The 16,751-nt window shown below is 49.1% G+C and overlaps 1 protein-coding gene across 4 annotated transcripts in view; it reads right to left on the bottom strand.

The window, feature by feature from the left end:
* Window positions 1-1,188: 1,188 nt before the first annotated feature.
* The window catches only part of DOCK1 (dedicator of cytokinesis 1), a 542,700-nt gene continuing 527,137 nt past the window's right edge, over window positions 1,189-16,751 (bottom strand). For all 4 annotated transcript variants that reach the window (XM_017944437.3, XM_017944438.2, XM_017944436.3 and 1 more), the window contains exons 49-52: window positions 14,333-14,531; window positions 9,730-9,883; window positions 6,491-6,642; window positions 1,189-2,368 (exon numbers count right to left, since the gene is read on the bottom strand). In XM_017944437.3, the coding sequence (XP_017799926.1) occupies window positions 2,273-2,368; window positions 6,491-6,642; window positions 9,730-9,883; window positions 14,333-14,531 (601 nt within the window). In that variant the 3' untranslated portion in view covers window positions 1,189-2,272. The remainder of the gene's footprint in view (window positions 2,369-6,490; window positions 6,643-9,729; window positions 9,884-14,332; window positions 14,532-16,751) is intronic.

Here is a 16,751-nt window from a genome sequence, read left to right on the forward strand (position 1 = left end):
GATAAAATTTATATTTTTTTATTTTTATAGATGGACACGGAGATGGAGTCTCACTCTTGTCACTCAGGCTGCAGTGCAATGGCACAATCTCAGCTACTGCAACCTCTGCCTTTCAGGTTCAAGCAATTCTCCTGCCTCAGCCTACCGGATTGTAGGTGCTTGCCAGCATGCCGGGCTAATTTTTGTATTTTTAGTAGAGACGGGGTTTCACCATTTTGGCCAGGCTGGTCTCAAACTCCTGACCTCAGGTGATCCACCCGCCTCAGCCTCCCAAAGTGCTGGGATTACAGGTGTGAGCCACCGTGCCCGGCCTATTCTTTCCGTTTCTGGTGGCCGCTTAAACAATGTGGGGCATGGACTGCCCAAAAACAATCTGTCCCCAGGCTGGGCTCTCCGTGGTAACCTACATGGGTGTGCCCATTTGACAATTTCTAGGGTTGTGGATAATATTCGGTTTCTCACACACTCGACAGAAGATGAATATTTATCTTGGTGCCACAGTTGAAACAGTGAAGATTCGTGAAGAGAAAAATCCCACATTCAAGAGAAAAATCCTACGGTTTCTCGGGGGCGGAACGGATATTTACAAGCATGAATACGCTGGGGACAGTACCCGAGTGGGAGAAGAGCCTCCCAGCTTCCTGGGCTCCACAGCAGCCTCCTCCTAGGCCAGGTTAGACGGGCAGAGGGGCACATCCTTATGGCTTCCACAAGTCTGGCAGGAGCAGAGGTGAGAGCCCTGTCCATTGAGAAGAGGACCTTCTGCCTTCCTTGTTTCTTGCCACCCCAGATCCAGCCAGGTAGGCCCTGGAGAAAGCTCTCCATGTCCAGGCCTCTACAGCTAAATCACACACCCACTAACCAAAGCCCTCTCTTAAATTAGCAGCTGAAAAGAGGCCCACGTGATCTGCAGCCCGAGAGCCCTGTGGGTTTGGTGATGGGAAAGCACTCAGCTGGGGCTCGGCTCAGCTCCTGTCTATCAGGACATACAGCCATGCACGGGACATGGGCACTTCCCATCCGGGCTCCAGATCAGACACAATTAACAGAGAGGATTAAAAACAACGTTTGAGGAAGAGGTGCATATACTAATGTGTGTCACCAAGCACTTTAACAAAGCACAATAGAAACAGCAGCGTCTGTATTTTACAATGAAGGATACAAACATAATATGTCAGACACCATGAGTGTTTTAAAATAACATTTTATTTTTCATTGTCAATGATTAACTTTTGAGTCTATTAGAAGAGTATCATGATTATAGTGAATAAAAAAATATAGATGAGAGAATACAAATATTAGGTTATACAAAGTTAGTTTTTTAAAAATCATTGTCCACCAAAATTTTCAGGACTTTGGAGTTCTGAAAAAAAAATTTAATTTGTGTGTGTGTGTGTGTGTGTGTTTGTTTAACACTTGCGGCAGTTAAAAATTAAGAACACATATGGAGAATCATTTGTGGACGCCTATTATAATAAACAGAAGGACCACAAAAATTAAAACAAGTTCTAAGAACCGTCATATATACAAATTTCTGTACAGAATGAGGACAAAAACAGTTCCCCCAATTAAAACCAGCTCTTGTGGTGCACACATTCTTTTTCAGAAAAGAATGAAAATTTATCTTCCTCTATGCACTTGTTTTTCCATTTGATTCAGTATTTTTAATGCTGTTTCCACCCCATAAATTAGTAACTGTTCAGTAGCTGAGAAATATCCTATTTTAAATTATGCCAGGGGAAATCAGGAGCTTCCCTGGAGGGGCTGAACTTCATTGTCTGATGCAGGCGGGAGACACACCTCAACCAACGAAGTCACACCACCAGCCGGAACAAGGAGGGGCTGGATAAAACATCCCATGGCAGTGAGGAGGATTCCTGTACATCATCACTACACCACTTCCCAAGAGTAAAGGCCTAGCCTCTCCTACTTGGCTGAGCTCAGGGCAACTGAGCTCTTTGCAAATGCAAGTCATTTGGCACAAAAAGAGAGAATGTTTGGGCAAGACTCAGATTCTCTCAGAGGCCCCCAACTCTGATAACCACAATGGCACATCCCGGGCCCATACCCACCTCCCTGACCCACCTTGCTCCATGACACTAAAGGCCACTCACTCCATGGTGAGAACTGAACTCCTCTGACGGAAAAGCAATTGCACGAAATGTTAACATCGCAGGCCCAATGAGGTAAACAGCAGACTCAGGGGACACGGAAGGAGAGGACATGGAGACGGGGGAGGGGCAGCGCACTCTTTCCAGACGGCCTTGCGACGTCACTGCACGATCCCGGAGTCCACCGATGTCTGCTTGCGAGTTGTCTTTGGAGGGGGAGGAGGCGGAGTTTTGCTGGGCAGTGGAGGTGGCAGATGCTAGAAAACATGAGGATGGGGAAGACGTTACGTTACTGATGTCCTGACGGAAAAGAAGCCGTCTCCAGGTGGGGTCTGACCTGGCACAGCCACTCAGCCGGAACCATCCTCTCCACGTGAGTTGGGCTCCATACTGTCTGACTCGGGGCTGCCAGGTCTGCTAGGCTCAAGACTGGGCTGCTATGGGCCTGGGCCTGGGCCTTTCGGACGCCTCTGAGCACTCTCCTACCGTCTGCTCGGTCCCTGAGAGGTACCATTGCCCTTTGCGTGGCCTTTTTAAATTTAGATGCTATCGACCAAGTTATCCATCTACTGTCTAAGGGATAAACAAGTCCTTAGAGGCACTCTCCAGGGGTGAGATGAGAGAACTTCTTTTGCTTTCTGAGCTTCGGGCAAAGGTTAGCAAGCTTTTCCTGGAAAGGGCTAGACAGTAAATATTTCCAGCTTTTCGGCAGGCCACACGGTCTCTGTTGCAGCCACTGAACACCGCTGGTGTGGCCGAAAAGCGGGCATTGACGGTGTGTACAGAAAGGGGTGTGGCTGTGTTCCAAGAAAACTATTCACAGAAACAGGTGGCTGGTTGGCTGGCTTCAGCTCATGGGCATAGGTCACTTGAGATTCACAAAAAAGAACATTAATTTCCAATGTGAAGATAATAGCAAACCCCCTGCTGATGGGCCTGGCTGGAGTGTTACGACTGAGGGCAGCTGCACCCTATTGCTTTTAGGACCGTCATGCCCATCACACACACCTGATGTTCAGGAGACGCTCTGGAAATATGGGTCGATCAAATAGGAAAATGGATGAATGAGTGAATACATGAATGAGCGAATACATGAGTCAGTGGATAAATGAAGAAATGAACAGGTGAGTAAACAAAGAAATGAATGAAGAAGTGAACAGACCAGGGTAGGTGGGAGCATGCCACAGGCAGAGGAACCAGACTGAACGCACAGAACACTATCATCTAACTTAAGGGTAAGGGTGGATTTTTAACAGCCTCTCAGTGTGGGTTTGCATTTAGCTGAATGTGAGAAAAGAGGTTTTCAAGGATAGACAGTGACGTAGTCGAGTCTCTCACTCATCGCCCAGATTTCCTCCTGATTCACAGACAAGTAAATACAAAAATGACTGAGTGCTTAACACAGAGAGCAGAATACATGTGGGAAAGTAAAACTGTTAAAGACATCCTATGAGTATATGACCTTATATTAAGGAAGGTAAAACAACAATGAAGTCTTTTTAAGGCTGGTTAGAACCGTTAAAAGAGACATCTCTTTTGAGGTCTGATGAAACTGCTTGTTTACATGTGAAAGCCATACTGATAGGCCAATGAGGAGCAGGCAAGGACCAGACTAACACAGCCTGATACCAACACAGCACTGCAGATGACCTCTGTGCCAAATATGGGCATGTCAAAAGCTTACCACCAACAAGCAAAATGATAGCTCAGATTACTGAAGGGAAGAGCTGTTTGGAAAGAAATGACAGCTTAGTGGCAACAACTAGAGACAGAGTTGCCCACAAGCCTGAGGCTGATCAATGAGAGTGACAGGAGGATATTGATCACACCCCCATCATGGCAGACGGATGATCATTATCCCAGAACAGCTTTCAGGGCCTGTGCAAAGGGAGGCACCCCAGGAAATGCAGCCGCTTCCGCCTAATGATGACATACTAACCAGCAGCATGTCACCTGAGCATGCGCTCAGGCTGCAAGTAAATTAACAAGAAACAAAGACGGAAGACACTTGGGTCATCAATCTAATTGAATTCACACCCCCTTTATAAATTGAGACAGAGCTAATCCATGTTATCCCTTACTTAATCAACCATATGTGGCAGCGGTAACCCACAATGGCGTATCCAAGAAATTGAGACAATAAAATGTTACCCCAGAGTTGATGTGTAACAAGACGAGGAAGTGGCTGTAATTCTTTTTTTTTTTTTTTTTTTTTTGAGACGGAGTCTCGCTCTGTCGCCCAGGCTGGAGTGCAGTGGCCAGATCTCAGCTCACTGCAAGCTCCGCCTCCCGGGTTCCCGCCATTCTCCTGCCTCAGCCTCCCGAGTAGCTGGGACCACAGGCGCCGCCACCTCGCCCGGCTAATTTTTTGTGTTTTTAGTAGAGACGGGGTTTCGCCGTGTTAGCCAGGATGGTCTCGATCTCCTGACCTTGTGATCCGCCCGTCTCAGCCTCCCAAAGTGCTGGGATTACAGGCTTGAGCCACCGCGCCCGGCCTAATTCTTAAGTTTAGAATTTTCAGTTTACTAGTGTAGGGAGACTAGGGGGAGTTTAGAATTTTCAGTTTACTAGTGTAGGGAGACTAGGGGGAACATTCTTGCCTTTCCAGTAAAATAAAGAGACGAAAACGTGACCAATTAACGTAGCTGTTAGGGAAACAATACTCCAAGCAACCCAGTATTCTTGCTAGACCCCCCGAACCTCGTTTTGCTCTCACAGTAGTTAGAAATGCCCGCGAAAGGTCAGGCTTCCATTTCTGCGGTGCAACAAGCCATCCCAGCCTGCCAGAAAGCGCTCTTCACAGGGGAACCTGGTGCCTCCTCCAGGACCGGTTCCTCATCAAGGCGTCTCTAGGGAGAGGGAGCCTGTTTAAATGGCACTTGGGTCTCGGAAGCGCAATCTGCCTCTTTGATATTAAAGATGACTGCTTGTTAGTTTTCTGATCCAAAGGGAATGATGAAATACGTATGATGTACACAAACACCCTCTCTCTTCCACTCGTCTCATAAGGGATGTAATGATCTTGTGGAACACGCCGGGAACAAGTCTCCATAAAAAAAAGGAAAAGAAACAGCATGTGGGATTTATAGTGTTTATTAAAGAAAAAAAAAAAACAAACCCATGTCTCACCATGATGAAAAAAACAGAGCCACCCAACAGTCTCCTGTTTTCAACGTTCTACAGGAGTTTTGCAGCCATATAATTACTGAGGCTGGATAGCAAAAAAATATGGCCAGCTGTCCAGATATGAAGAGGGATATTTTACTCTTCAGACCACACTGATTTAATTGTCAAAGGCTGTGAATAACATGGCCCGGGGAGGGCTAGGCCTGGAAGCAGAAGTTCCCGCCGCAGCTGAGTCAGTCACTGGCCCGCCTCCATCCCACTCATGCTGCCCTCCGCACACGCCTGGGCCCGCCACGAGAGGATGGGGCTGGGACCCACAGGGCTGAGTGATGCCCGACAGCATCCTTGAGAACCAGGAGAGGAACGGGGTAGATCTGAAAAGAATGTTTCTAGAACCGTCAACTGGTAACTGAGATGCTTGTTTCAATGGCTTTTTATGACTCCGACTAACATTGCACGGGCAGGCAGGCCCAGGGGCTGTTCGGCACCAGGCACGTCGGGTGGGAAGAATGACTAAAACGGTTGCTGGGAGGTACCAGCTTCAGGGACTCACACCAAAGAAGGGTTCCAGCGGGTTGCTTAGGCTTACAAAGGCCAGTGCTGCCAGAGGAAGCCAAGCTAGCACCCCCGAACTAGCACTGGGGAGGGCGCTCAGGGGTGGGGGCACAGTGAGGGTGACTGTCCAGGAGCCAAACCTGGCTGTCCTCTGCAGTCTCTGTAAGGTGAGTGCCTGTCAATACCCAGGAGCTCCCAGCACCAGGTGAGGCTGCCTGGAGGAACGTTTGGAGATGAGAATGTTTGGAGATGAGCTTCTCCAGGGCCAAGCAGGTGTACAACAGGTGCCTGCCATACAGGGCGATACCGGCCAACCTCTTTAAAAAGTCAGACCTCTTGATAGAAAAGCTACTTCTCAAAAATCAAAATTTCATTAGAATTGCATTTCCAGTGGAATGACCTCCGTGGTGATAACCGATGACAATCTTGGAATGTCTATCCTCTTCCTCTTTCTGAGGCATGATATCAAAATGTGCTTTTTGATGCAGTTATTGATAATGACACAGAGCCACAGATCTTACTCACCAGAGTCCTTATTGCTTTGATACCTTTTGCAAAATCAAACCCGGCCCATCATACATGGTTTTCCTCACGTGCTCACTAGCCCAAAGTAAACCTGCTAATATCTGGAATGAGGGACTCGTCCTACTTTGTGGAGGGGAAGTAATGAAAGCCCATGTTTCAGATTGCCGACTTACCCTCTGGTGTGGAGGTGGAGGTGGAGGTGTTGGCGAGCCCAGCAAGTCCTGGTTTTCCATCAAATTCCCGTAATCTGCCACGCTGCCTTTGAGAGGCAGAGGGGGTGGGACGTCGGCCACGTCTGCCCCCGTCATGCCATTCAGCTCCAAGCCTGGAAAACCGGGATTTATTTAAAATCGGCCCAACTTCCCCATGGAGCCTGATTGCTCAGGGAGCTGCTCCACGTTCCCTCCCAGACAGGCAGGCACGCTTGTCAACAGAGCAGATGAGGGCAGGGAGGGGGCGAACACAAAGGGTGGGACCCTCTCCCAGTGGCAATGTTCTAGAAAGAGAATAGCAAGTATCACATGACAACTAAAACCGGAGCATGAAGCAAGGCATACAGCCACTGTAGAAAGGGTGACGTTCACCACGGCCTCTTCTGTCCTGCCTCGGGCCCCCTCCCTCGGGCCCCCTGCCTTGGTGGAAGTTAAACAGCTGGGTGCCACAGGACTGCCTCCGCTGCTGCTGCTACTGATTTCAAAGCCCAGCCAGGCCTCTACAGTCACCCCTGCAGTTATCACCTGGAGAGATTTGCTAAGCAAAGTCTAACATGGTGACCAGCCACCCAGCGTCCAATCTCTTTCCACAGAAAAATCCACAGTCGTATGAAATGAAGTTATTAGCTGTAGCAGTCACTGTGGCTGTTGCTTTAAATAAGCCAAGGGGAAGTACAATTGATTTTTAAAGTAAACTGGAAAAAATAGTCGTTTTCAAACGGAGGAATAATCATTAAGACAGGATATTTTCTCAACCCTTGTTGAGACTCTTAAAAATAATTTGTTTTCTTTTATATTAAAGAGAGAAAAATTGACATTTTTACTGATGAGTCTCTTTTGGAGTTTTCCACTAGGATCCGTCTCATGAAAAATCCTTTTTTAGGAAGATGCATCCTAGGAAGGGCACAGTGTCAGCTTAGAGGGCAGCTCTGCCATGGGGCTGAGGGAAATAAGCCTTCGGTGGGTGACTGTCTCCATGATTGCTGCCTATTTGTTTGCTATTATTGTGGTAAGATATATAGGATATAAAATTTGCCATTTTAGCGATCTTTTAGGGGACAATTTGGTGGCATTAATCACATCGGCCATGGTGGACAACCATCACCATGATGTATTTCTGAAACATTTCCATCACCCCAAATGGAATTCTGTAATCATTAAACAGTAACTTTCCTCCAGCTCCTAGTATCCTCTACGCTACTCTCTTTTTTTTTTTTCTTTTTTTTGAGATAGAGTCTCGCTGTGTTGCCCAGGCTGGAGTGCAGTGGTGTGATCTCAGATCACTGCAACCTCCACCTCCCAGGTTCAAGTGATTCTCCTGCCGCAGCCTCCTGATTAGCTGGGATTATAGGTACACACCAACACACCCAGCTAATTTTTGTATTTTCAGTAGAGACGGGGTTTTATCATGTTGACTGGCTGGTCTGGAACTCCTGACCTTAGCTGATCCACCCGCCTTGGACTCCCAAAGTGCTGGGATTACAGGCCTGAGCCACGCCTTTCTGTCTCTATGAACTTGCCTTAGATCTTTCATTTAGGTGGAGTCATACAATATTTGTCCCTTTGCGACTGATCTATTTCACTTGGCATCATGGTTCTGAGGTTCGTCCGTGCTGCAGCACGTGTCAGACCTTCACGCCTTTCTACGGCTGGGTAATATTCTATTGCACGGACATTTCTTTGGATGTACATTTTGTTAATCTGGCCATCAGCTGATGGACATTTGGCCTGTGTTTGCTTATTGGCTCTTGTGAAAAATACTGCTACGAATATTAAGTATCTGTTTGAGTCCCTGCCTTCAATTCTTTGGAGTACAGGCCTAGGAGCAGGACTGCCGGTTCATATTACATGTTTATTCTACATTGAACTTTGGAGGAACCACTAAATTGTTTTCTGCAGCAGCAGTGATGGTGCCTGTTTTCAATATTAAAATAGATTTTAAACACATTTTTAGAAAGATCATGTAGTAATAGTGCAAGGATGTGAAGATGCACCCTCCAAAGACATATCCAGTGCCCAAAAAGCTCTCTGCCTACTCAAGTAAACTCACACATCCACTCCTGGAGCCAGCCTCCCCACCCACTGACAGTCTCCAAAATCATGACTGCTCCCCTTTCAGCAAGAGGAAAATCAGGAGCAGAGGACACTCACTCACTGCCTTGCACAACCCTCGCCACAGGGCATGGAGCTCTCCTGCCTGGGACCCCTCTCTGTGCCACAGGAAGGAAGGAGAGTGGGCTCCCCAGTTCTGCTGCCATCCTCACCCCCAGCACCTTCTCCCTGCCAAGATTTCTCCTCTCTGCTGGCTCTGAATCCAGTGGTGAAAAGCTGTCTACCACTTACAGTAAGTTGAGTAGAGTCTTTCCAAAATGCAGACCTCTTAGGGCCACCCAGAACCTCAGAATGTGTCTTATTTGGATTTAGGGTCTTTGCAGATGTAATCAGCGAAGGATCTCAAGGTAAGATCATTCTGGATTTGCAGTGGACCCTGTATCCAATGACTGCTGTCCTTCTAAGAGGAGAGGACACAGAGAAGGAGGCCACGTGAAGACAGGGGCAGAGAGGGGAGTGATGTGGCCACAGCCAAGGAGGGCTAGGGACTGCTGGGAGCCACCAGAAGGTGGAGGGAAGCCTGGGACAGGCTCTCCCTTGGAGCCACCAGAGGGAACCAGCTTGCTACCTCCTTGATTTCAGAGTTCTGGCCTCCAAAACCTTCAGAGAACAGATTTCTGCGTTTGGAGCCACTAGTTTTGTGGCAACTTCTAGGGTAATTTAAACATTGGTCAAAACTAGAAAAATAAGCTGTGCCCCTTAGCTTTTGCCAACTGCCTGGAGGTGCTTCTCCAGTGCACAGTCCTAGATACAAGCAGGCCCACGGCCTCCTACAGCTCTGTGTCCTGGGATAGGAAGTGGGGCAGTTCCACGTGCCTCACAGGTCCCCTCCACATGGACCTTGGGACAAACCCTGCACTTTCTGCCCCTCCAGCGCTGGAGACCTGGGGTCTGAGTTTTGGCTTGATTTGCGAAAGTCCAGACTCTACAGCCTGCTCCAAGGGACACTCCCAGGAAGCCAGGTGTTTATCTGAACTCCCACCCTCTGCTGCAAAGGGAGGCAGGAAGCGCTTCTAACCTCAGAGCCTTCAGCCAGGGGAAGTCACAGAGCTATAGCACGATACGTATGTGCGGACTCTTCTACTTACTTGACTGCATGCTGAAGCTGAGCTTGGCCCTTGGTGTAACCGGAGGAGGTGTTTGCTGGGAGGACGGTGACGAGGGGGACACTGAGAAGCGCCTTTCGCTTCCAATGACGTTGATCACCTGGCTCTTCGGTCTCTGGGGCCGCAGCGGACTTATCTACATTGAAAGGAGAGAAAGAGCACAGTTAGGGTCTGTTATGGGCCGAGTTGCATTTCCACCTGAATTCCTGTGTTGAAGTCCTGACCCCCATTACCTTAGAATATGACCTTAACTGGAAATAGGGTCTTTGCAAATGATCAAGCTGAGGTGTGGCCTGTTAGTGGGCAGATTGTAAGACATGAACAGGAAAGGTGGATGGGGAGGAAACTCTGGAAAATCTCATGCCCCAGAGACCCCCACAAAACACACATGCTAGGTGTGAGCAGAGGGGAAGGGAATACCTAGGCAGGAGGGAGCACCCTGAAACACCCCATAAGACACCCAGTAATTGCTCCCTCTGCAGCTAACCTGTTACAATGTAGCTGGCTACATGCTGATCAGGAGGGAAACAGGGCAAGGGGTTAATTCCTAAGAGATACACTCGCACAGTAAGTACAGATTTGACCGCAATACGACCTTCTTGGGGGTGGTGGTAATGAGCAATGCTGCCATTAGGTGGGATTCCTATTGATCACTGAGCCCGAGTGTGCACATCAACTAGCAGCAAGGGAAAGTCCCACAAACCTGGGCGGGAACTAGGCAGGGAAAAGGTGGAGACTTAAGACAGCTGGGAAAATACACAAAGACAAAGGGAGAGGCTTAAGACAGAGGTGGGAGCTTAAATCAGTCCAGTATAAAAACCACAACACAGAACTCCCAGGGGCTGCTCTCCACAGGGTCAGCCTGCTCCTCTCCTGGAGTCTACGCTACTTTTATTTCCTTAATAACCCTACTTTACCTACTTTACTAATTTCCCTACTTTACTAATTGGTCTCTTGGCTGAATTCTTTCCTCTAAGACTAAGAATCAAGGACCTGCACACTTCCCAGTAACAGGTCCTAATCCAATAGGACACGTGACCTTATGAAAAAGGGAAGTTTGGACACGGACACGTGTTCCAGGGCAGAATTATTCCCAGGTGTGCTCAGCATGCTTTGGTCTCTTTGGTATGTACCTGAAAGTCTAGGAACTGGCTGAAGGATTTTTGCTATTCCTTTCCTTTGCTGCTTCTCACATTCTAGGTCATAACCGGGCAGGGATTCTTTTTCTCTCCTTTTCAATGCATTTTTTCCTGCTCATCTCTGGCTTTCGGAGGCACTTGACTTTCCCCCACCGAAGCCCTTTCCCTGTTTGTTCCATCAGTAAGTTGTATGTATATATTTCTTACAGGTTGCTCATCAGGCTTTGGGGAACAGGAGCAGTGACAGAATACTCTGAGGCAGGAGTAATTAGAAAACTTATTAACCCAGCCAAAAAGGAGGGGTCAAGGTTCTCCCCCAAGGAAGGGCAGGCAGGTGAGTGGGCAGCTCCGGCTTGGTGCTAGGTCTGGGGGCCTGGCGGATGGGCTGTGCTGGTTTGGGTGAGCAACTGAGCAGGTAGGCTTCAATGTCTGCCCCAGGAGGAGTCAGCCGAGCCAGGGCCAGTCTGGAGGTTACCGAGGCTGGAAGGAGGAAATGGGAACCAGGCTTGGGAGGAAGATTCAGGCCTTCTGGCAAATGAGTGACAGAGCCAGGCCAATAGGTCTATTTCCAGAACTATACTATGCTGTCAGGGAAGCCAAGTGCCCAGGAGCTGCACCTCCTCTGAAGAAATGGCCTTGTTCCAGGCAGCAGAACTGCCGTGGGAAGTCGGGAAAGGCTGGGTGAAGTGCTGGGCCCTCTGAAGGCGAATGTGCTGGCAAGAGAGATTTGGGATCTGCTAAGGTGCTTCTCCTGGCTTCCCCGCATCCCAGGGCGGGCACATTCTGATTCAGAGAGCGTGAGGAGGCTGGCCTGCTGCGATGCAAATTGCAGCCTGGAGGCTCTGGCTGGAGAGGCTCAGCTAAAGGTCAGGAAATTGTTGATGATGCAAATCAAGTAGGAAACCAAACCCAGCCCCAGGGGTGAGGAGGGAAAATCTTGGCAGAAGCTGGGGTGCAGGGGAGGCCAGCATGGGGGAAGGGCAAGGAGGACACTACAGGAGGGGTAAGCGGGGGTGGGGGGGGGTGGGGAGGGTGCCTGGTGTTGTCCCCAGGGAATGGGTTGCTACTTCTGCTCCTGTGAACCTCCTCCCCACCTCCCCTGCCGCATGGCTGTTTCACAGTCGCCTGCTGGGAAACTTCAGGTGTCTGACTGTCCTCACAGACCTTGCCGGCACCCGTCCCCTGGAGGAGGTGGCCTCTGTGTAGACAGACAGGTCGCTGGGCTGGACCAAGAATAGGAAGCCTGTCCCCAGTGGGAGGTTCGGATGCCCCGCCTCCTGGTGCTGGAAGGCTGAAGCTGACACTGGGCCAGATGCTGAGAAGCCCCACCAATGTTCTGTGCTCTGACCTTGCTGAGTTCCTGCGGATTTGCTGAGGGTGCTACGGCCAACCGTGGGGAAGCAGCCCTTGTGGTGCTGCCCCTAGCCCTGCTGTTTGCAAGGATCCTAGAAGGATGCTTGGGTCACCACAGGCAGGGACAGAAAATGCACTGTGCCGGCTCTGTGCCTGTCATGTGTGTGCTTGTGTCTTTGGACTTTTCACACAAGTCAGCTGTGATCAATCCTGCCACTTGGCACAACTTCTCTGAGGCCTCCAATTTAGCATCTTAAAACGGAGCTTAAATTAAAATGTATGAAAGACTTGCATAGTGTCTGGCACTAAGTAATATTCAAAAAGGCTTCTGTTCATTCCCCTACCCAGCTACGATGTTTTGAGACTTGAGAAATCTACCTGGGGCTTGAGAGAAGGAGACTTCAGCCAACCTCTGGGGTGGTGGGCATCCCAACTTCCGAGAATAGCAGACAGAGCACGCTGTGTGGTCAGGACCCCCTCAATCTGCTGGAGGCTGAGCGTCTGGGTGCTTCGGGCCAGCCTCCAGCCAGTGCCCCCCGAGGCCTGACATCTCGGCCACCCTCACGGGAATTCTCCAGCCCCGCTGCAGCCACAGGCCGCAGAGCAGCGCTGGCCTGCTGGACGTCAAGTCATGGCTGGGGGGTTTGCCTTCCACCTCTAGATAGCCAGGTAGCATGTGACTGCTTTCTGAGTGGCATGAAGTATAGATAAAACCAACTTTCTGGGTTTTAAGTTATAAACAAGCAGTGCAGTACGTCTAACCCTCTAATCATAGCCCACTGGCTGCCCAGGACTGAGACAAGCAAACGCCCATCCATTTCCAGGGAGGGCAACTCCAATCCTGACTTCGCCTTTGAAACTGACAGCCCACGAGAACCCCTTCTTTATTTTTGTTTCCAACTACAGCTAGCACTTTCAGAATCAAGTTCGCTCTGGAAGTGGGCTGTGCCTCATCTTTGCACTCACACTCTGATACAGCTTGTCTCCTCCAAATCTCATGTTGAAATGTTGGGGATGCGGCCAGTGGGAGGTGTCTGGGTCATGGGAGCTGACCTCTCATGAAGGGCTTGGTGCTGTCCTTGCAGTAATAGGGGTAATGAGTGGGTTCTCATTCTATCAGTTCACGTGAGACCTAGTTATTTAAAAAAGCCTGGAACACGACCCCCTGCCCATACTCTCTTTCTCACCATGTGACATGTCTGCTCCCCTCCCCTGCCTTCAGCCAAGAATAAAAGCCTCCTGAGGCCTCACCAGAAGCCAAGCAGATGCTAGTGCCATGCTCATACAGTCTGCAGAACCATGAGCCAGATCAACCTCTTTTCTTCATGAATGACGCAGGCTCAGTTATTCCTTGACAGTAACACAAAACAGATGAACACAGACTCCCAATGTGGTGTACTTCTGGGAGGATCAGCTCTCAGGCCCAGCCCCAGGATGCGAGCCGACTCCTCGGTTTCACCACCTCACACGCTCACAACTGTGGAACGAACGAGACTCACTAGGACCTGTTTTTAAGGTCGGTTCAGCAGCACGGGCCACGTGAAGTCCCTGTAAGTCCTTGTGAAAGACGGCCAGGAGACAGAAAGGTAGAGCAGATGAGACAGAGCAGGTACCCCAGGAGCAGGTGCAGCTGCTGGGGCCTGGTGGGAAGAGGTCTTTGGATTCTAGTTCCGCTGATTTTCACACTTGGGCTATAACTAGCTTAGAGTTCCAGTCAACAAGGGGCGAGGAGAAGGCAGTATCTGACACGCAGGACTGTTTCCTGACCACAAAAGGACTCCTGCTCATCTTCTGGGATGTTAGGACATGGGTAGGAAACAAGTCCAACAGAGCCAGAGCGGCAGAGCCTAGCAGCAGAGCGGCCCTGCCCCAGGCCCTGTGGAAGCTGCACGAATGCTAAGCCCAGCTCTGCGGCTCGGCTGTCCTACTGCCTTGGGACATTCGAGGTTAGGGGAGGAGGACCCCAGGTTTTTGAGTTGCTAATTTACAACAAGCGCAGTCAGAGCCCACTGTCAGCCCTGTTGGCTACAGGTGGGGCAAAGGTAGGTCCCTGAAGCTACCACAGAGCGAGGGAAGATACCCTGTCAGGTTACCGTTTCCGAAAGGATCACAGCCTCCGACTGCTGCAGGGAAATGTCGGTGGGTTTAAATTCTTTCTCAAATATCTCTTGATGTTTGCTGTTCCTTTTTTCCTTCTTCTTGTCCTTCTTCTCCTTCTCCAGGTCATCCTTGTCCAGCTTGTCCTGGGACCTGGAGTGCATTTTCTTTGGCAGGAGAGGCTCCAGAGCAAACCTAAAGGAAAGGTCAATGATGTCTTAATAGGAGAGCAATTGCTTTCCACCCCACAGACACGTGTAAAGTCACTCACAATCCATCGAAGACATTTACAAGGAAAGCAATGATTTAAAAGGGAGGCCAAGGGCGACTTCAGATACACAGTCACCAGATGCAAGGACTGTGTTTCAATCCCAACACGGAAAACTGTGAAAAAGATAGAACACTTAGCACGATACGGCAAATGTGAAGTCTGACCGGATATTTGATGATGACATTAAGGAATTGTTCATTTACGATGGGAGGATGGTATTTAGGGTATATTTCAAAAGGGGAACCCTTGTCTTTTAGAGATTTATATAGAAATATTCTGTGTATTTTTTAATGGGGAAAAATGGACATCAATGCAAAGAAACGTCTGCTACCTTAATCCTGACCAAGGCTCTATGATTACAGATAGACGGTTGTTTCCAGGTGAAAGCACTTTGCATGGCTCGGTCAGAAGCAAGCCAGGGCCAGCTCACAGGTGCTTGGAGATGCCCTGAGGTTTCCAGCTGGCAACTGAGCTGGAGACAGAAGACCTGCATTCTAGCTCTGCCACTTGTGGGTGACTCTTGATGTCCTCACAACCTCTGGCAGCTGTTTCACTTATAAAAGGGTATGAAGACACCACCACCCTTCTGCCTACCCCACAGTTGCTGTAAAAACACATTCGTGGTTACGCCATGGAGTAAATGAATCTTAGGCTAGTTTCTAAGGCATGTACCAAAAGGTTAGTGTGCACGCACATCCACACACGATTGTGATTTGTCACTCCAACACAAGATTGGCATGTCCATCCTGTTTCTGGTCCTAGAAGTCTTATCAGGAGGTGGAAGAAATTGATCCAATTCTAAGACTAGAGTCTCATCCCTAGAAGCTCCTGCTGTGAAGAGGAGTCAGGAGAGGCGGTTGAACGGATGAAGGCATGGGCCCGCCTGAAAAACCGTATAGCATAACTCACATGGGAGGCAGGGCTGTTACTAGGATCTTACATTTTCAAATTATAGCCTGCTCTTTGGAGCTCTGAGTCCTCACAGCAACTTCCAAACCTGACTTCCTTGACTGCCTGGAGAAGAAATTGGCTTTTTCAAGGGGAGCATGATTTCAAGAGAAGAAAATTTAGCCAGCCAGTCATATTTTCATCCTAGTTCTAGTTTCTCTTACATGTATTTCTGAATGGGACACTTGGAAGAAAGCCACTGTTCTCATTAAGAAGGCCATTGCAAGGCTGGACGCGGTGGCTCACGCCTGTAATCCCAGCACTTGGGGAGGCTGAGGCGGGCGGATCATTTGAGCTCAGGAGTTCGAGACCAGCCTGACCAACACAGCAAGATCCTGTCTCTACAAAACATACAAAAGTTAGCCAGCCATGGGGGTGTGCACCTATAGCCCCACCTACTCAGGAGGCTGAGGTGGTAGGATGGCTTAAGCCTGGGAGGCAGAAATTGCAGTGAACCGAGATTGTGCCATTGCAGAGCCTGAGTGACAGAGTCAGATCCTGTCTCAAAAAAAAAAAAAAAAAAAAACAAAAGACAGCCATTGCAACAATCTTGCTCCCCACTGATGTGCTCACTGGACGGCCACTGCAACAATCTTGCTCCCCACTGATGTGCTCACTGGACGGCCACTGCAACAATCTTGCTCCCCACTGATGTGCTCACTGGACGGCCATTGCAACAATCTTGCTCCCCACTGAGTGCTCACTGACGCCATTGCAACAATCTTGCTCCCCACTGATGTGCTCACTGGACGGCCATTGCAACAATATTGCTCTCCATTGATTTGCTCACTGGACGGCCATTGCAACAATCTTGCTCCCCACTGATGTGCTCACTGTTGATTTCCAGGTTGTGTGTCCCATAGTGGGGAGTCAACTGAACCAGGAAGGGAAGGATCATTCGCAAAACTGCGCTTAAATCCGCTGAAGATGCAGACTGCCCAGAGCAAGGAGCACCACCTACTCTTTGCTTCTCCCATCTAATGTGGCTGTGCAGTAGGATGTGCTGCAGGAACATACACTATGTAAACAGTAATGGTATTAAATCTAAGCACTTCATCAATAGCTGTTAACGTCTCCATAAGACAGATAACAGGATATGATGTGCCTCTGAATGGAAGAACATACAAGTACCTATGAAGTCATCCCTAAATCAAATCTGAATCTGATCAAATCGCTAGATTCAACTACCAATATGC

Source organism: Papio anubis, chromosome 11 (genome assembly GCF_008728515.1).
Source record: "Papio anubis isolate 15944 chromosome 11, Panubis1.0, whole genome shotgun sequence".
Classification (NCBI taxonomy): domain Eukaryota; kingdom Metazoa; phylum Chordata; class Mammalia; order Primates; family Cercopithecidae; genus Papio; species Papio anubis.